Source organism: Drosophila guanche, unplaced genomic scaffold (assembly GCF_900245975.1).
Source record: "Drosophila guanche unplaced genomic scaffold, DGUA_6, whole genome shotgun sequence".
Lineage (NCBI taxonomy): Eukaryota > Metazoa > Arthropoda > Insecta > Diptera > Drosophilidae > Drosophila > Drosophila guanche.
The window spans coordinates 1,102,831-1,123,303 of record NW_022995747.1 but is presented as its reverse complement, the minus strand read 5'-3'; the positions used below and the strand labels follow the sequence as shown (position 1 = coordinate 1,123,303).

At 48.3% G+C, this 20,473-nt stretch overlaps 1 protein-coding gene across 16 annotated transcripts in view; it reads left to right on the top strand.

Annotated features, from left to right (window-relative positions):
* Positions 1-20,473, top strand: part of LOC117583781 (rho GTPase-activating protein 100F) — a 39,153-nt gene that overhangs the window by 8,353 nt on the left and 10,327 nt on the right. For 8 of the 16 annotated variants that reach the window (XM_034272354.1, XM_034272345.1, XM_034272344.1 and 5 more), the window contains 4 exons: positions 17,156-17,749; positions 17,820-18,099; positions 18,175-19,295; positions 19,355-20,471. In XM_034272354.1, the coding sequence (XP_034128245.1) occupies positions 17,156-17,749; positions 17,820-18,099; positions 18,175-19,295; positions 19,355-20,471 (3,112 nt within the window). Of the gene's footprint in view, positions 1-10,165; positions 10,393-17,155; positions 17,750-17,819; positions 18,100-18,174; positions 19,296-19,354; positions 20,472-20,473 lie in introns of those variants that run through there. The other 8 variants (XM_034272353.1, XM_034272346.1, XM_034272356.1 and 5 more) reach the window with 6 other exon arrangements.

Genomic DNA, 20,473 nt, shown 5'->3' with positions numbered 1-20,473 from the left:
AAGGGTTTTCATCACACTTCCTTCAGCTGGCCAAGAGTCTTGCGACTGCAAAGTTTACGACAAAGTCCCCAAAAGCTGCAGAGCTTGCCACCGCGGCAGCCACCTCGGGAACGCAAACTCTGTGGATAAACCCGCCCTTAAGGCAGCAGCAACCTCCTCGCACGCTGCTGTTGGTTTTAGTTATTGTAGTTGATTATTTTCCTTTTGGCCGCGCTAAAAAACTTTGACTTTGGCGCCCTCCTTTAACAAATAAATTAATTTAGTTGCTGCACTGCCAGGCCCTCTTCTGGGAGCAGCTCTCTGCCCGCAGCTAAAGAATTCAATTTGCAGCACTGGCGGCATATTAAGCCTCGCCTGAGTGGGCCCAAAAAGCGCGCAAAGGCTTAAGCCAGGACACGGCACCGTCACTCTGGTGGGAATAGCTGAGATTTCTGCTTAAAGCCGATGCCCAGAAAGGGTATACAAAAAGTTGGGAATAAAAGACTTTAAGAGCAGAGACTTTTTATGGAAAAATTCAGGCCAAAAAGGCATTATCTTTCCACTAAAATGCCAGCGCATTTTGATGCTCCAAATATTTCTTCCTAAGAGTCAAGATTTTCCCATCAAAAAAAGAGCATTCCATATTCGCTTTTTTCCCACTGCCTGCGCCTTGATTTAAATTGCATTTTCTTTGGCGTTGGAGTTTTTCCTTATAGTTTGCTCAGGCGCTGGCGCTGGCTCTGGCTCTGGCTCTGTTTGCTTTTTAGGGGCCTCTGTGCTGCCGTTTTCTTAATCAGTTTTGTGTCAGGCCGAACAGCAAATTGATTTGTTAAGCAATTTTTAATTGAAATGAAACGCTGTCGGGCAGAATGTCAAACTTTATAGCCAATATTTTGCCAGGTTTTCCTTCTGACTGCTCCTGTTTCTGGCTGCTGCTTCCCTGACTTGGCAGCAGCTCCATTCGCTTGGCACCACCAAAAAGTTGGTCAAGTGAGACGCGTTGGCATTTCTATTGGCATACGAGTGCAGCGAGCGAGCGCGACGAGTGTGTTGAGTGCTGACTGGCAGCCAAACAGGCAGCAGGACATGTCAGCAGGAAGGGGGGAGGCTGGTTCTGGCAAAAATCAGCATATTGAATTACCAATTGCAGGGGCGGGGAATGTGAAAACGAAACCCCATACAATCGAATTGTTTTCGTGTCTGCAGCCATACCAGCGTGCAATTTTCAATTGCAGCATCCTCTCCCTTTATTTCGCTTTTTTCTGTTTTTTGGGTTTGGAATTTTCAATAATTTCCGGCAGTCAGCGGCTCATGTGTGGCGGGGAGCATCAGTGCAGTAAATTATTTTGATTTATGTGCAGCCAGGCATTGAGTGATGTGAAGTGGCGTGAATGTTGTGCATTTTTCAGCATTTAGTCGGCATTTGAAATTTAATTGAAAGCCGAATGACACGCATTGAAATGGAAGTTTTTGTCTGTGCACTTAAATGGCGCTTGCTGGCTGCCTGATTAGTTGCGCAGCGGCTTGATGGAAAGTTTATGGAATAAACTGTAGTTGCTGGCAAAGTTCTGGCTCAGCGCTGCGTCCCTGGCGAGTCCTTGCTGTGTCGAGTCGAGTGCCATTCACAAGTAAATGGCGGGCATTTAGGCAGCCGCATTCTGTCACAAAACGGGTGGTAACGATGGGAGAGGAGGGGCATCTTTGCCGTGAGTTCCATCACAATTGGCAGATACACAGACATTTAGCAGATGGAGCAAGAAAGAGAGAGAGACAGACAGAGAGCGCACAATTTTGCCTCAATGCAGATAAGAATATTTCCTCAGCTGGCGCCGGTCGATGCCTCACACACACACAACCACACACACACACACACACACTCGCGCAAGTGTTGTAGAAAGTTTTTGCCCAAGACAAACACTGGCACAGCATTTCTGGCAGCTTCCAGCGGTTTGCTGGCTTTTCCCAATATTTATTTTTTGCTTCAAGCAGAAGGTTCTTCCGCCTTGGTGCATCGCCAAGAGAGCGAGAGAGAGAGCGCGCGCTCTTGTGATGTGGTTGTTGCCCCATGCTTTTGGGAAGAAAAGGAGGCAAACTATTAATTGGCAACTTAGAAGCAGCGGCAGAGGCAGCTGCAGGTGAAGCCAGATTTTTAATTGCTGCCAACGCAGCGCTAAAACTTTTTTCCTTTCTTTTCTTTTTGCCCCAACGCGGCACTTAATAAGCCTAATTTTTTTTTCGGGTGGTGCATTGACGCGGAATGTGCGGCGATAGGGTGAGCAGTCCCTTGGGCGGGAATTGATTAACGCGAAATTGTGGGCAGCCTGCCAGCAGAATCTATGCCAAGGAGTCGCTTGTGGAATGTGTCCACCTGCCGCTGACAGTTTGAGAGGGATGAAAGTAAATGCTGGAGTCAGTTTCTGTTTGAGAGTTGTGAGAGTTTATCTTACCTTTGTTTAGTCTCTGTTGCCAGGCCTTGTCCATCAATTAATCAACTAATTGAGCTAAAAGATGAGTCAACTGTAAGTCCAAACATTTCGCTGTATCTCTGACTTTTTCCCTTTGCCTCCACAGCCTCCGCCGCCGTACACAATGTATGCCAACTACTTGTAGTTGTCCCCAGTAGTGTTCCTTGAGCGTTGCTGCTGCTGTTGCTTCAAGGACATGCTGCCTGTATCCCTATGCCAACACACTCACACTTGCCTTGCTCGTTAGAGCTGCTGCTTAGGTACGTGCCATGGCAGTGTCTCCCAGTACAGTAGAGCTCCAGCTACGTGCCTTTCAATTGCGAAACTAATTGCAAAACTCTTACGCAACTGCAGGAGACAGGCGACAGAGCAGACAGGCGACAGAGCAGACAGGCGACATATTGAAATGTTCCATATTCCATCGAAGAGTTTTCAAGTTTGTTTCGTGCACGTAAAATATTTACCTGTCATTGTTCCGGCAAAACCCCCAAGAGCACCCTCCAGGCAGCCTCTGCGGAGTGGCAGCTCCTCCATCCCCCTGCGGAGTGGAAGCTCCTTCGTCCTCCATTCGGAGGGAAACGTGTTTATACTTTGTGAGAAAAAATAGTCAGTACAGAGAGCATCTAGCTAGCAGTTTGACAGTTGACTTATTGCCAAGGAGCTCCACCGCCACCGCAAGCTCTGCCGCTGCTCTTCACTTGACTCATTTTTAATTATTTCCGTCAGCTGATGTCCATTAAAAATGATGAGCAGGAATTAGCTCAACCTTGCGGTAATTTTAATGGCTACCCTCCGCGCCAGCCGCTTCCGTCAGCTGAGCTGCTGGCAAGGCCAGCGGTGCAACTGGCACAGGCTGAAGCTTCGATAAGCTTCGCTCTGCTGCTGCATGACATTTAGTGGCCACACTGCGTCTGACACATTTTACTTTTGAACCATAAAAATATCAACAAGCAAGCGGTTGGCAGGGGGAGTAGAGTAATCTATGCTCTCGTATTGAGGCCACTCGACTGCGAAGGCAAGCAGCCACAGCTACCCAAAGGAATCGTATGGGAGGGTACAAGAAAAAAAAAAAATATACATATATAAAAGGGTTGGGGGGAGATGCATGCAGGCAGCAGTGCAAAATGCAATACCAAAACGAAATTAACCTCACAACCTACTACAGCAAGCAGCATCCATGCGTGTTTGTGTGTGTCTGTGTGTGTGTGTGTGTGCGTGTGCGCTAAAAGCGGTTTACGCCACTCGCATGTAAACCCAGTCGCAGTCCGCGTGCAGCCCCCCTCCCGCACTGGCACCCGCATCCAACATCCAACATCCAACACCCACATACACACGATTGTTGTGTGGATAGGTCGTGGCTTTGCGTGTTTCACTCAACCCCAAACCGTACTCTCCCACTCTCCCGCGCACCTCCTTGGCTTGCTTAAATTTTCTGTTTGCTTTGCTGTGGATTTTCGTTACGTTTTGGCAGCCCCCACCACACCCCACAACTGTTTCTTCTAAAAGTGTATGCTGCCTCCTCTTCCTTTACTCTTTCTTTTCGTTTACTGCTCCACCTTTAACGTATTTTGCATAGATCTTAGCGGGGGCGGGAAGTGCAAGCAGAGTCTGTGTGGTGGCTTTGTGGAGCAGCAAAGTTTCTCTGCAGAGAGTTTTGCTCGCAGCTTTCTCGCTCTCCTACGTTAGCTTTGCGCTCTCGCTTCCCACACTCTCTCACTCTCCATCTCTCTCTCTCTCGACTTTCTAAAGCTTTTGTAGTAGAGAAAAATGAAATGCTTTTCCCCCTTTTGTTTTTTTTTTGTATTATAATTCCTTGGCTTTTGCGGCATTGCTGTGCTGCTTCAGTGTGGCCAGAGTTAGGCAAAAGTTTGTGGCACTTTTTTTAGTTGGTTCTTTGTTGTGCAAGAAATTGTTGCATGTATTTGCGGCATTAAATATGCAACGAAGATGATGCAAGGTTTTGGGCAGACAGACAGCCAAATGACATCAATTAGCCAAAGTGCGAACAAAGCCTGAGCCTTGAGCCATCAGCCATGACAACAAAAAACAGCCATTGGTGCCAAGGTTTGCATATCTCTCACCCTCTCTTGGCATCTTTTTTATTTGATTTCACCAAAACAACATAGAATACGGCTTATCGTCATCGTGCCATTTTCACGCCAATTGCGATTAGTTTTGGTCTAAAACCGACTGCAATTAGTCTAAGGCCAAGGCAGCAACTAGCGGCATTAATTGCCAATGAAAAGACACTTAAAAGGCAATTTAGCTGATCGATGAACGGTCTCCTACCTCCCGGACTAACCTTTGAACTCTGGCTAAGCGGCTTATGGCACACGCAAGAGCAGAGCAAAAACTTTTACATAATTCACTCGAAAGGGGACATCAGCAGCATCAAAGCCACATCAAACTTGGCCCACTCTAAATGTGGACTGAAGAGGCTTACTTGCACCTACAGAGAGGGAGCTAAAAAGTGTTGACCAACAGGGACACTGGGGAATGTTTAATGCTTGAGACATGTTAAGGCATCAACGTAGGGTTCCAACTCATACATAATTTATACACGGAGGGCTGCCCAGAATTGCGCGCAGTGTAGGCGGCAAAAAGTTTTCATTTTCGTATTGAATTCCGTTTCAAGCTGCCACCGAGCCGCCGAGCTGTGAACTCAATTTGCTGCGCTTGACAAATTCCAATGACAAAGAATTTTTCCTCTCCGGAAGTTTGTTATTAGCCGCTCGCATCCGGACCGCTGCCAGCGTGCGTGCCAACGCAACGGATAAGGTTCGACGCTGGCCCGATGCGGATTCGGACCCGGCCACTATCGTCGTATCGTCGTGGCGCTCTGCTCCTTTCGCGTGCGCATTTTATCCGCGCAGGCGTCTGTCCAATGTTGCGTATACGTAACGTAGTGTGTTTAGGCCTGATGCCTGCGGCATGTTTGCCTAGCTGCCCCATGCCCCACTGCCTTTGAAAAAGAAGAAATTTTGAATTGCATTTATTTAGCATGGCCTCCTGACAGTTGATTGCCTGTCAGCGAATGGTGGCTTGTGTGTGGCTTTGCTCGCTGTGTGGGTGTGTGGGTGGGTCAGCGTCAGCGCCTCACACAAAACTGACCCACATACAAGTACAGGCTGCCAGAGAGCGTGGAGCGCGTGTGTGTCCTAGTGTGTGTCTGTGTCTTTGCAGCTTTTGTGAATGATGCGGCCTACCCAGCACTTACTCACACTTGCACCCACACTCCCTCTCAGTTGGGTTACACACATGTCATTCAGGAAATTGACTTTACGCTTTTCCGAAAGGCTTTTCCTCGCTGTTTTTTCAAGCATTTTGACCAAATATTTGGAGTACTTTTGTTCCTTTTTTTGGGCAAACGATATGAATAGTTCATAGTTCTTGGCTGACTTCTAATCATTAATCTGTAAATCTGAAATTGCTGCCATTAAGCTAACTATTCTACACATCAGCAGAGACACAAATGAATTATCCATGAACTACTTAAGCAGCTTATTTCTGGGGACTTCAATGCATGATTAATCGGTATACAGATATCCAGCAATCTCAATCTTCGGCCTCATTGGGCAGGCTGCAATTAGGGCTGACTCTACATCAACTTGTAGTGCAGTGAAGTCCACACATATTAAGTATTTTACGTACAAGAAAATTTGCAGAATTATTTATATGCTTGCAACTGTCTATCCTGTGACCAAGGATATCACTTTAATTCATCAATAAACCTAACCTGCTTCACATTAGTGTGGATATCATTTGTTTATTATCATTCCATCAGTTTCATTTAAGCGTTGAAGTGTATCTAAAGCTGTGCCATGCCGCCGGACAAAAGCCTTTTGCTTCCTTTTCTAGTCCTTTTATCAATTGTAATGCGTTTTTAATGGCAAGTGGTTATCTGTTTGTGTCATCGAGGTTGGGTTATTAAAATTATTCATAATGCTGCCGCCTGACCAACAATTCGCTTTGTTTCATTTTGTTGATTTGAATTGCTTGATAAGCAAACATTTGCACAAGCGGCGTGCGCGCTTTCGGACTAGACCAGAGTGGAGTGTTTTTTTGTTGCTTTTGCTTTTGCTTTTGCTTTTGCTTTTTCTATTCCCATTGTTGTACCTTTATCATTCATAATGTTTGTCTGTCATGCCAGGCGGCCACCCCAAAACGGCTTTGAGTTGGGTCTGCCCGTTTTCTATGCGTTTACCGCCAGTCACACATGATTGTCATTTTTCTCCTTTTCATTTGCCAGTGGCATAGGTTCGGCGCTCGAGTGCCCGAAATAGTCCTGCGCCGAGCATGTAATTGTTATCGATGTCAGGATTAGCTGGAAGCCTCTGGGGTGCCCAGGTGTAGGCTTAAGTGTGGGTTTTGTGTAAATGAATTGAGTGGAAGCCAGGGATGCTGCCCCTTAACAAGATGATGGGCCTAGAGCGGCATTTTATGAAGCTCAGCGGGAAAAGCTCTCGAAACGTTGACAAGCTTTGGGCAAACGTTTAAACGGGATTGAATGTAACAATTGAAAAAGCTGTTGGAACGATCACTTCCCCTGGCATGATCCATTTATTTTCAATTTCAATGTTGAGGCACAGCCAAAGACATCAATTATGCAGCACACATTTGAGCGCTTCAGTTGGACAAGTTCAAGTCCGTGCAACATCAAGCGGGTCACAAAAAAAAATCACATCTGGCAATGCCAGGCGACAGGGTCCCCAGCAGACATGGCCCGTACTCAGAAGAGCAGTGCGGCAGCTGCTGCTGCTCGGTGCCTGTGCCCGTATCAAATACAATTCCCCAAATCCCGACTGCCAATTTTTTCCTGTTAAATAATTCAAATATATACAGACACAGAACAGCACGCAAACGCATGCACAGACATGTCGTAAAAGCCTGTCGAACTTTTCTCCGTAAAAGCTTTCGCTCCCAAGAAAGTTTCGCTATCCGAAACGAATGAGAGAGAGAGAGAGAGAGCGAGCGAGCGCGAGTCTTGCTGCTCTCATTGCCTACACATGTATGGGTGTGTGCGTGCGTATTTGCTCCAATTTCGACAATAGGAGATGTTGTTTCGTTGCAACTTCGGGTTCGCTTTCGACCGAGTTCTAGGCTCGTGCCTGCCCAACAGGCATCAGGGGCAGACCAACTCAATACGCAAAGTTCAGTTGAGCGCGTCGGACGTTTTGTCGTCGTAGTCGTCGTCGTGGTAGTCGTTGTTGTGGTGGTCCGTCCTCGTTCTGGTCCTCGTGCTCGTTACCGTTAACATTAACGTCGTGCGTGCTGCGCTCTTTTACATTTGTGTTTGTGTGTGTGTGCGTAGTAGTATTTGCAACGCCGACGCTGTATACGTACAGGAAAGGACTTCCCTCTATATATGTAGATGTGTATACCTGCAGAGCAGAGCAGCTCGTGGCCTGGCGTGTAGTAAAACTCATTAAAAACGGAACTTATTCAATACTATTTCACGCACGGCGAGTAGAGCGGTGAGCAGTGAGAGGACTAGCGCGCGCTCAACAGAGGTCCGGTGCCCCAAGTCAACGTCAACGTCAACGTCACTGACATCGTCATCGTTATTGGCAGCGGCAGCGCCTGCGACAGCGTGATTGCCGTTGTGGGTGGACTCTAAAAATGATTGCAGAAAAGCAAACGCAAACGGAATAGCCGATAAAATTTTAATGCCGCGTTAAATTGACTCCCCACGCCAGAGAGAGCGCTCGATCAATACCAAAAAAAAAAAAACAGTAGTCAATTAAAAATGTCTTAGGGAATACATGCAAACATACAAAGCATTAACCGTAGTCGCGTAATCGTACTCGCATCGAGTCTACAAAATATATTTTATCGAGCAGCAAATCATGAACCCTAGGTAAACCGAGTGCAGAAACACGTGTCCGTCCACACACTCACACGAAAAGAAATCCAAAAAGAAATGAAATTTATTATGAAATAAAACCATGGCACACACACTCAATCAACTGACTGACTGTCTACGCAATGAGAATCAAAGGAAACGTAAAAATGGGAAACGAGAAACCGTATCCCAACGCAATTCTTTTGAACGACGAACTGCCAAAGAAATTGCCTAGTCTTATTCATTTTTTCAGTTCGTTTTTCCTTTTTGTGTGTGTGTGTGTGGGGGGGGGGGGGGGGGGGGAGGAGGACTGTCCCATATACAGACACAATTTTTGTTGCTAAATGCGCGCGCTCACGCCCCCACACACAAGCCCAAAACCGACACCGACACCAACACCAACCCCACAGACAAAGGCACATGGCACAGACACAGACACAGTCACATGGCTGTGGAGATGGTGATGGCGATGGCGGCGTTGGAGCAGACGCACACACTTAAGGTTCAACAGCCCGACGATTGCCTGGCAAGACACCGAAACAGACAGCAGGCAGGCAGTAAGGCAGCCAACCAGCCTGACAGTCAGTTAGGCAGCCCCCAAAGCAGCCATTATCTTCGACAATGTTAACCCACGTAGCTTGGCACAGAAGCAGCGGCAGCAGCCGTGGCAGAAGCAATATTTCCTCCACCCACTCGCGAAACTCTCGGGAGTTTTACGGCTGGCGGCTTCATCTTTTTGTCTGCAAAAGTGGCAAAATGTAATTTTTGGCATTCTCTCTCGCTCTTAGCACGTCTGCAGAGCCCCAAACCACGCCTCACCCACTCAAAGCTGGTTTATATGCCCCAAACAGCCACGCGGGAAATGTAACTGGAGCTAACGGCAGGCATTGTTTGCTGGGCTAACGCATTCCCATTCGCTTTATAAAGTTTTGGGGCGAACTCACTCAACCCGGAGCCTCTCTGGACTCTCCTAACTGCTTGCAAAAATGTTCAGGCCAAAGTTCAGGCTAAACAAATACTAATTGCCTTCAAATATATAATTCAAATGATCAAATGAGAAATGTCTGCCACTCAGTCTTGCTCCAACTATTTCCCAAAGAAGTTTAATTTTGATTTGGTGCAAAACTATTTCTCTTGATAATCTGCCGCCCACATTCTGGCCATATTTCTCTCTGGTCCCTATACCCTTTTGGGGCCAACTTTTTGTGCCACAAATGAGTGGAGGAGAGCTCAGAGTGTTCGGCAGAGTGCTGGCCCGTTGTAATCTAGCATGCCTGGAAATTAATGAAATTTTTGCACGGCTCGGAAGAATTATTTACGCCAAGCTGCCGCTCTCTTTCTGTGTCTCCTCTGTGGACTTTAGTCCCTTTATAGTGGGTGGTAGGGCTGACAGCCAGACGGCACTTAAAGCGCCGTTTAAATCAATTGTGTAGAAATTTTGAAAACGTTTTTGGCAAACGTTCGCCGCCATTTGGCAGTGAAGCGTGAAAGGCAAACATAAATATTTTCGCTTGGCAACAAAAGGCAGCAAAAAAAGGAAATTACACAAACACACACACACAGACACACACACAGAATGGTATATACAGATACACTTATCATGAGTCTTGTGTGCTTAGAGAATAGAAAAGCGGATAAAACAAACTCAACACAAAAAATGAAACGATACAATTGGATGTAAGCCATTGGAGGACGTGGGAAGCAGAAACAAGAACACAAAATACGTATCAAATGATAGCTTAAGCAAGCGTTACGAAACCACCGAAGCAAAAGGAGCAAACGAGCAACATACAATATCACAAATACAGCGAAATAAAATACACAATAAATAAATAAATAACTTAAGTGCGAACAAAATCGAAACGTAAATCGAATCTGCAGAAACTATCATTTAAATTAGAAAATAAATATAGTGTGTGGAGCAACTGGACACACACTGGACACACAACTTACACATATACAATAAGTATATAGAAAAGTAGTTCCAATCCATTTTGACACAATTTCCTTTCGGGGACCAGAAAAACCAGCAAAGTGGCTGCAACAAAATTAATGTGTGATAGCGCCACGACAGGATGTTTCCTGACCAGAAGCAGCCATCGCAAGGTGAGTTTCTGCCCCCGGGAGGTGGCTACACATTTATAAATAGAACAGCAAGTAATATTGCCTAGACTGTGGGGGAAAAAGTAATCAAGAGTACTCTAATGACATTAAAAGTTAGCCATGTTTGTGCAGCGCTTTCGAACTTCATTGAAATTGCCTGTAAGCCAGATTAAAATCTCTATTGATTCGATATAGTTTATGGGCAAAAGTAAGCTGGGGGATTTGCCCATAAATATTAGCTATTTTGAGCCATAAATATTAACTATTTTTAGCCATAGTTTGAAACTATTGTTGAATGTTTTCTCTGTGCATCTTGGGAATACAAAGATTTAATATAAAATCCACTATTTCCGGCTGAATGCTGCCCCTCTGCGGCGCTGCTGCTCTGTTGGTTCCATTAGTAATAAACGTACGAACCATTTTTGTGGCCATAAGACGCTGAAAATGTCACAAGTCTTGCACGCCCACATGGCCTGACGATTGCCTTTTGGCCACGGGCAAAGCAAAAATTTGCTCGACATTTTCATGAGTATATTTTTGTGTCGTTCATATTTTACCATAATATTTATATTTATTTGATGGCCGTGCCATCAGTATTGGCATGCAAGCATTGCCTCCGTGTTGCCGCCGACTATTAGCCGCTTAAGCAGCAATCTGGGAGGACCTGCTGTTCCTCTTTTCAAAACCTGCTGTCCGTTTTCCCACACAAACGAATTGCTCTCTCCTTCTGTCTGTACTCTCTGGCATTTGGCTTGCTTTTTTTTTGTAATTTTATATTTTTTTTGCTGCTCTTTTTTGGTGCGTGGCAGGAGTGCGGATGAATGAATAAATAAATATGCGTAAAACAAATAAAAGTGCATATTTTATGGCAAAGGCCAATGAACCAACCAAACTCCCTCAAACAAAAACAAAAGTTGAAGCAGAGGCTTAAAAATGAAAACTTTGCAAATAAAACAAACTGAAGAGTCGGCCTCCGGTTGCACTGCCACTTGCACCACCGGCCGACTGACTGGCTACAATGAGCAGCCACTTAGACATATATTCGTTTTATATATAAAGACTCGTAGACCCACGTATATTTGTTACCTACAGATTGCAACTTTCAACAACTTGCCGTGGGTCTGACTCTTCCTTCCGCCTGCCTGCCTGCTGAGGGCACTTGAAAAATTGAAATAAAATTGCATTAAGTATGCAGCCAGCCGCCCCCCATTTACTAAAAAATATTTGCATAGATAATGGCAGTAGCCGTAGCTGTTTGCTTACTGCTTCCATTCGGTTGGGTAATTAAATTTGCCAAAGAGCAGCAGCCTGGCAGCAGCAGCATCAGCATCAGGAGCAGATTATGCCGCCACCCAGGGACGAAGGCAATCAATTGAAGCTGGCTCCGGGTCTTTGCTTTGTGACTGATGTGAGTGAGTGGCTGCAGCCAGTTGAAAGGTTTGTCCTGTCAGCTTTTTGGGTCTGAGGGGGTTTACCTTCACGCTTCATTCTGTCACTCGACACTCGACACAGGAGAGGCAGAGGCAAGAAGCAAGGAGCAAGGCAAAGGCTTTCCTTTTGTCAGGGTTAATGCCTTTGATGCCCTGATACCATTATCCCTGTCTCTCTTCCTCTCTCTCTCTCTCTCTCTCTATCTAATTGCATAATGCGCTGCTTGGAATGCGTTTGTCGCCATCTTGTGCATTCTCTGCCTTTGTTTGCAGTGCAAATTTGAATTTAATCAATAAATCACGTATACGTTGTGTGCGGGTGCGGGTGCGGGTGTATGTCCACAGCTGCTCTTGATTCCGGTCTACAGTCTTTGCCTGTCACAATCACCGCCACAGTGCGGCTTGTCGCACATTGTTGCTGGCACCGCCTTTGTTGTTTGCTTAATTTGCGGTTATCTTAGACTCGGAGCCGTACAGGGAAGCCAAACCTCAAACCCAAACCCAAACCAATTCAGGAGTAGTCAAGCCACAGCCACTGCTGCTGCTATGTCCTGCCACTGGCACTCCTGCTGGTCTCTCTTCACTGGCTGCTGCTGCTGCTGCTGCTGTCTTCATTGTTGTGTGCCTGTCTTCCTGCTCCTGTGGCACATATATTTTGACATTAGCGCAGCTGCAAGTGACAACTATTATTAACATTGCTGCTGCTGCTCTCTGGGTGTGTGCTGTGTGCATTTGCCATTTAATTGTAATTGTAGTCAGTGAATTCCGAAAATTCCAGCCAACACTGACATGTAATTGGCATGAAGAGAGCGAGCAGAGGGAATACCCGAATGTCCCCAATGGCTGGAGGGCATTTAAAATTATAATTTGAACTTTCTTTTTGTGTGTGCACTTTGAGGTGGGGTTTCAGTTACGTTTTGATTCCTTTGTTCCATTATTTCAGTATGCTGAAATTGTTGTGTGTGGAAATGCCAACTGGGAACCTCTAACCTCTGTGCTGGCTCTACTGCAAAAAAATAATTAATTTCGCAAAACAAATTGTGGTTAGAATTGTTGCCTGGCAAATTGTTACCAAATTCCTCGTAACCGGAAAGTTCATCATGAAAAGCTGAGTGGAAAATGTTTGAGTGGTTGAGTTGTAAGCACGTTATGGCCATTAAAAGTTGACCAAAGCTCTCTCTCGGCCAGTTTTCTGGGTTGGGGTCTGCCTCCCAGTGGCCTCCCAGCACTGCCACCCGCCTTGCGTGTGTGTTTTTGGCTATCAGTTTAAGGACCATTAGACAAATAACATGACTTGCTACTGCTGTTTCGAATTATTAATTGTATTGGGAACCCGAAAACAAAATCAATTTCATCAATTCTAATGGCCCACAAAGAAAGGGAGCCAAAGCCAGATCAATTATTCCCACAGTCTGTGCGGGGTGCCAATGAGTTGGACGCCAAAAACAAAGAGCAGCGAAAGCACCCGCTAAATCACATGCGCCAGCAATCAATCAATGCATCAGACAATCAATCAGCCAGGGCTAGAGGGTGGGGTAAGGAGACAGACGCCCGGAGACAGCTGACAGACGACAGTGAAAGTCAACGAAGGCGAACCCAGAGTGCCAGGTCTCACTCATTACCATTGTGGCAGAACCAATGATTAACGCAGTCAGGGAAATGACGCAGTTGTGAAACAGTCGTGGCCAAGAAAGTGTTACTCAAGCTACTTGTTATACTGGTACTTCTACTGCTACTTATACTACTAAGTATACTGATATTTTCTACTGATACTTCTACTGTTACTTATCCGGCTACTTCCTACTCTTACTTATACTGCTACTTCGACAGCTACTAACTCCTCCCACTGCTACTTATACTGCTACTGCCTACTCATACTTATACTGTTACTTCTACTGGTTGTTATACTGCTACTTATACTTCCTCTTATACTTATACTTATACTTATACTCCTACTGCTTCTTCTTATACTTATACTGCCACTTCCACTGCCTGCCTGGCCGCCACTTTTAATGGCGTCCGCTCTGACATAATTACAATTTTAGTCAATTTCCGATTGGGTGTGGGAGAGCTAGAGCTTGAGCTTGTGTTTTATTTTGGCTGTAGCCAGGCACTAAAAATGATTTTATTGATTTGTGTTGTCACGCAACTTCCCTCATCCCACACCCTGCCCCACCCACCGCTGTGTCGCTGCCTTGGCCCTGGAATAGTTAGTTTGCTGCTTTCTGCAGCCGGCAGGCTGTGGAAAATCGCATCCATAATTAAAAAAGCTTGCCAAACTCAGACACGGGGAGATGTCTTGACTTATTTTCAATTAGTTGTAGTCACACAGCAGGGGGTGGCAGCGACTGTGGCTAGACAGCAGAGTGCCCCGAGACAACATAATGAAGCTGAAATGAGTTTAAACAGGCAGCCGCCCCCCCCCCCCAGAACTGCCCGTGTGGGTGGCTCTCTGTGAGTCACATGTGGCCCTCTTGGGCTTTAGCCCAAAGACGCTTTACATAAGCCGCCTTCGCCTTTGCCGTTTGGTCTGGTAATTTTCCAGATAGTTCTTGCAGCTCTTCCTGCTTTTAAGCTGATGAACTTATTGGATTTGCCGGTTGATAAACTATTCACTTGCTAATTAAGTGCGCGACTCCCGCTCGGTGAATAATTTACGGCGCCGCAAAGTGAGTGGAAAAACCCCTCCAGTTATGCAGTTAAAATCTGCATTAGAAAAAGGAGTGAAAACACGTTGAATTATTGAATTGGAAAATGTTTCATGAGTGTAGCGCATAAAACTGATTACAACTGGAAGTTGAAGTGTAAGACAACAAGGGAGAGGGTTAGGCACAGAGGTACAGGGACATTCAGTTGGTTGGTTGCTCGCATAAATTGTATGCTGACAGCTTGGACCGGGTTGTTGGCTGTTGTTCGCTGTTGCTTTTGCCACTTCATGTGTCCATTTAGAGCTCGGGTTTGGGTTCCAGCACGGGTAAGCCTGCACGCGATGCACAAGTCTCGTTAGCCCAACCACAATGCGAGCCATCAACAATGGGCCAACGCTGCTGGTTCTCTTTTTTATTGAATACAGTTGTTTAGCCGCGACACGCCCACGGGTGTTTTGTTGTACACCCACGCAACGCTGCGAAGGCGTTCCATTTTTTTGTTGTTGTGTGTGGCTCTGGGCATAGCGCTTGAATTATTTATTTAGCCATGCATTTGCAGTTGGCAAAGTGCAAACAACCAAACAACGAAATGCCATTACAGTAAACACACTTTAATAGTTTAATGCCAGCGAAGCAGAAAGTTTTTGGCAGCGACAAGGAGGAGCAGCAGCAGCTCCGACATCATCATCATCAGCAGCAGCTAAAAGAGCTATAGCCGCCAGTGGGCTATGGAATATGGCCATATAATAATGCCTATTTGACTAAGAGCAGAAAACGGACAAGGCCGAAGAAACTTCAAGCTACAACGACAGCTGCTGATGTGGTCGCTCGTCCTGCTGCTCCTGGGGCCAACTTTGGCGAAAGTTTTTGGCCAACACAAGCAACAGCAGCAGCAGCAGCAGCCAACAACAAAGGAAGAGCCAGAAGGAGGAGCAGCAGGCTGGAGCAGCACTGTCAGAGGACACCGACACATGTCAAAGTTTTGCAATTTCAAAGATTTCTTTCCATTTTTTTCTATTGCTGTTGTTGCGAACATGATTTTTGGCAACCGCAGAACAGCGCAGAGCAGACCACAGCCAGGGATGGAGAGAGAGTTAGAGAGAGCGAACGAGGAGCAGTCGCCACTTCAACGCTGGAGTTTTGCTGCCTCAGCACTTGACAATGACGGGCCTGACCACAATTTGTGCCCGCAGGCTGACAGCAGCTCCTCTCTCTCTCTCTCACCCTCTCTACATCGGGGATGTCCTGGACTCCTGCTAACATTAATCCATTAAAAACTTCGTTTAGCTTTTTGGTTGGCAACTTCATTTAAAACCAATTTCGTGGCGTCCCCAAACCCATGGAAAAAATCAAAGTTGTACGTACAACAATGTTGCTGTGAAGTTTCATGTCCTCCCATGTTCTATGTGTCCGGACTGTGTGTTCTGGCCATGTGACATCATCAACGGACGTCACGTGCCCGGTACAGTTGGGCTCCATCGGCTATCCTTAAGCTTGCATGTCACTCTGTGGCTGCATTGACTCGTACAGTGCCGCCGCGGCAGGCCGAGTGATGGGGCACTGACAGAAATTACAGTTGGCGTGAGAACAGCGCGAATGAGAGCCAGTGCTGCGGCGCCTCTGATGATATAATTATCCTGCCAACGTTCTGGGGCGACGTTCGATAAAAGACGGACTTGATTGGCGTAGCAGAAAGTGGGAGCTAGATTGCTGTAATTATCGTATTAAATTGAGTTGCAAACTAGAAAGAAGTGGCAACCTTCAGCCTCGTAGCGCTATCGATCTAACTGCTTGTGGCAGATGCATAAGGATATGCCATGAAATTGTGCTAAAAATATGAATTTGTGAATGAAAGAGCAATCCTTTTATTACCCTTTATCTTTATTTTGGTAGCTAAATGGCTACACAAATAAAATTTCTATAATTCTTGGTATAATTGAAATTGAATAATGGCAAATGGGAACATTTTTAATGTACTTTTGCCCAAGACAAACATTTTAGGCTGTAGGCCACGTTGAGTAATTCACTTATGTAAGATTTAAAAGTTTGTAGAACAAAATTTAACATTGCTGGTGATATCAAGAATATCATTGAAGATATAAATAATTCTTAAAATCAGCGAAAAATTAAGATTTCTGTTTTAATTAGTTTGGTTTTTGCTTTATTTAGTCATACAATATCTCATGATATCATTGCAAAAGGAGCATAACCCTGACATTAGTTAAACCAAGTTGATTTTACTTAGAAATCTTTCACTTTTATTATCGAAGCTCTTGCCTTTGCTGTTAGCAAGCGAAGAGTGGAGAGAGCTTTCTGCGCTTGTCTCTCTGAGTGTGGGGAATAAGCTCACCTTTATAGTAAATTCACCTTGAGTTGGACTTTCTTTTGTTTTAAGGGGAAATAAACTGTTGAGTAACGTCTTATGGGGGTGTTGCCACTGCCAAACTGCTTCTGCATTTTGTGTGCGCAAAACTAAAACATTCGCCGGAGGATATGGAAAGCTTAATTAATGCAAAGCTAAATCTTTTAGCGCGGCTTAAGTGCCAGTGCCAGGAGGGGGGCAACAGCTGCAACAATTAGGTTAATTTATGCGTCAACGCGTTGCACTCGAAAAATTAGCATTAAGCTGCGCGAATATCTCCATAAAATACTAACCAGCGGGCAATGCTTTCCCCCTTTTGTTTGCAGGAGAATGGAAGATCAGTTCCTGATGTTACCGCCAGTCCGGGACGCGCCCCACCCGGACCGCTGCCCGCCAATCAGCTGTCCTCGCTGGGCAACCAGCAGCAGCAGCACGGCAACCAGCAGCAGCAGCAGCACCATGGCAACCAGCAGCAGCAGCATCATGGGAATCAGCACCAGAATCGCGGACAGGGCGGCAGCATCTCGAATGCTGGCGTCAAGGATCCGGTGCTGCTGCAGGGCGACTTTCGCAAGGTCAGCGGCATCAGCTCGGAGATCTTTCGCCAGATAGAGGCCGTTGAGAATGATCATGATCCGAATACGGCGGCGGCCCTGGAGGCGGTGGAGCGACGCGGCGAAATGATTGTTCGCATTCTGGAGCCACGCTGCATGGGCAGCAAGCAGGCGGTGGATGCGGCCCACAAGCTGATGAACAAGGCCGATGGCCGGCACACCGTGCAGCTGGTGGAGATTGTCAAGCGACCGGGACAGACACTGGGCCTGTATATACGCGAGGGCAATGGCGCGGATCGCACCGATGGTGTGTTTATATCCCGCATAGCGCTGGAATCGGCGGTGTACAACAGCGGCTGCCTGAGGGTGAGTGAAGGCAAGGGGGAAACGAGCGGTAGGCAGAGATTTAATAAGAGTTTTCCTCTTTGCTTTCCAGGTGGGCGATGAAATCCTTGCCGTCAATCTGGTGGACGTCACACACATGTCGCTGGACGATGTTGTCATCATCATGTCAATTCCACGCCGCCTGGTGCTCGCCATACGCCAGCGCCGTGGCAATCGCGGCACCAACTCTCCGGGTCCGCCCACGCTCTCACGCCCGGAGCAGAAGCCACCGCCGGTGGTGGTGATCAAGCGTGATCTCAGGGATGAGGATCTGGATGAAACGGATCGCATGCAGAGGCCGCCGCGCTCATCACGTGAAAGACGTACAGGTAGTTTGAAATGGAGGCCGTGTTTGAAATGCTAATCGGGATTTTCCCCTCCTCTCTTTCACTCTGTTCTCCGCACAGGTGATGGCCGAGAGATGACAGAATCTCGCTCCCGGCTGGGTCTCGGCCTCAACAACTACAGTCCGCAGTCGGAGCAGCTGGACATGTACTACAATACGCGTGGAGGAGGTGGCGGTGGAGGCGGTGGCATGCCCCTAAATGCCATGGGTGAGCCACCGAACTGGGGCTACAAGCCGCCGCCACCGCCCTCGTCGGTGATCACGGAGCAGCCCACCAAGGGACATGCCTTTGCGCCCTCTCACGCGTACTACCAGAACGCCGGCACGCTGGAGAGCCTCGCCGAGAAGGTGCACGCGTTTTACCCCGGTGCACCTGGACAGCCGGTGGGTCCGTCGCGTCGCATGTCCACGGGCACTGGCAATGTGGGTCTGGCCCAGCAGCATGCGCGTTTCCCGCGCTCCGGCTCGGATCAGCACTTGCCGCGCGTGGAGTACGCGGATTACTCCAACTCCCTGGGTCGCCACTCGCTGCTGCGCTCCAGCCTGAAGCCCGGCACAGGCGCACCGCCCATGCCCGTGGGTGTGGGTGGCACTTTGGGCCGCTACGGACGCTACGATCAGCAGCGTGCCAATACGGTGTCCAAGTACGGACCGCCGGCTGCCGGCGCACAGTCGCTGACGCGTCGCTCGCGACCCAATTTGGACTACTCCAGCGACACGGAGGCCACAATCGGACCGAGGCCCAGTTACTATTACTACAACAGGCCCGCCATTGGCAGCATGCCGCGTGGCGCCGGTGGCCATGTGAGCGGAAGTGCCGCTGCCACAGCTGCGCTGCTGGCAAGTGCCGCAGATCTCAACAAGTTCAACTCGCTGCCCAGGGAGCGGCCTGGAGTGAGGCTGCAGGGCATTCGCACCCGAATCAGCGATCGTTTGGTGGACGAGAACGATGGCAACACCTCGGCGCCAGAGTTTGATGTGCGACGCGGCAGGGATCTGCGCCAGCGCATCACTGCCAGTCCGTCGATCTTCACAGCGGACGAGTACCGTGCGTGGCTGCGTCGAGCGCCCAGCAGCTCGGCCATTGCGGAACAGATGCGCATGACACGCGACATGTTTGCCCAGCCGCGATCGCAGCGCTTCTCCTGCAGCGCCGAGAACATACACGATGCATTGAGGAATGTAAGTACAAGAAGGCCTTCCCTCCTGCCACATGCTCATGTTTTTTTTGTTGCTTTCAGACGGAGAGCATTTACTCGAGCAGAACGGGCATACTCGGCGCGGGCACCCTCGATCGTAATATGGGCCTCACGCGTCCCATTTCCGCACTGCCTGTGCGCTCCATGTCCTCGCAGCATATTGGTGGAGCGGGTTCCATACGCTCCCCGAGCATACGACGCATGCGGCAGCTGCTGGAACTGTCCGCTGGCCCGGCCAGTCCTAGTGGCAGCATCATGAGCACCGGCGGCCACCAGAGTCCGGCACCAACGCCAAGCGCCACATTGCCGCGGCAGCACCGACAGATTGACATCAATCCAGCAGAGTTTGCCAAGTACAAGCTGGACAAGCCAATAGTGGACATTGGTGGGGTCTCGGGCATGCTGTGGATTCATCTGCTGGCGGGTCGTGGATTGCGCACAGCTCCTGAGGGATCCGGAGCACAGCCCGGAGCGCCGCCCGGCCAGACCAGAGATCTCTACTGCGTCATCGAGTGCGATCGCGTGCACAAGGCACGCACTGTGGTGCGCTCGGGCGATCTGCAGTTCGACTGGGACGAGTCCTTCGAGCTGGATCTGGTGGGCAACAAGCAGCTGGATGTGCTCGTCTACTCCTGGGACCCTCAGCACAGGCACAAACTCTGCTATCGTGGCGCCATTTCGCTGTCGGCCATACTGCGGCAGTCGCCGCTGCATCAGCTGGCGCTCAAGGTGGAGCCGCGCGGCACCATCTACATACGCATGCGGCACACGGATCCACTGGCGCTGTACAAGCGGCGTGGCCTGCCCAGCCTGCGTGCGGGCTATCCGACGCTGTTCGGCGCCGACCTGGAGACGGTCGTCAACCGGGAGTCCAAGGGCGCACCGGGCTGTGCCCCCGTGCCAATTGTGCTGCGACGCTGCGTGGAGGAGGTGGAGCGGCGGGGCCTCGATATAATCGGGCTGTATCGCCTGTGCGGCTCGGCCACCAAGAAGCGTCTGCTGCGCGAGGCCTTCGAGCGCAACAGCCGTGCCGTGGAATTGAGCCCGGAACATGTTCCTGACATCAATGTCATCACGGGTGTGCTCAAGGACTACCTCAGGGAGCTGCCCGAGCCGCTGTTCACGCGCTGCCTCTTCCAGATGACAGTGGATGCTTTGGGT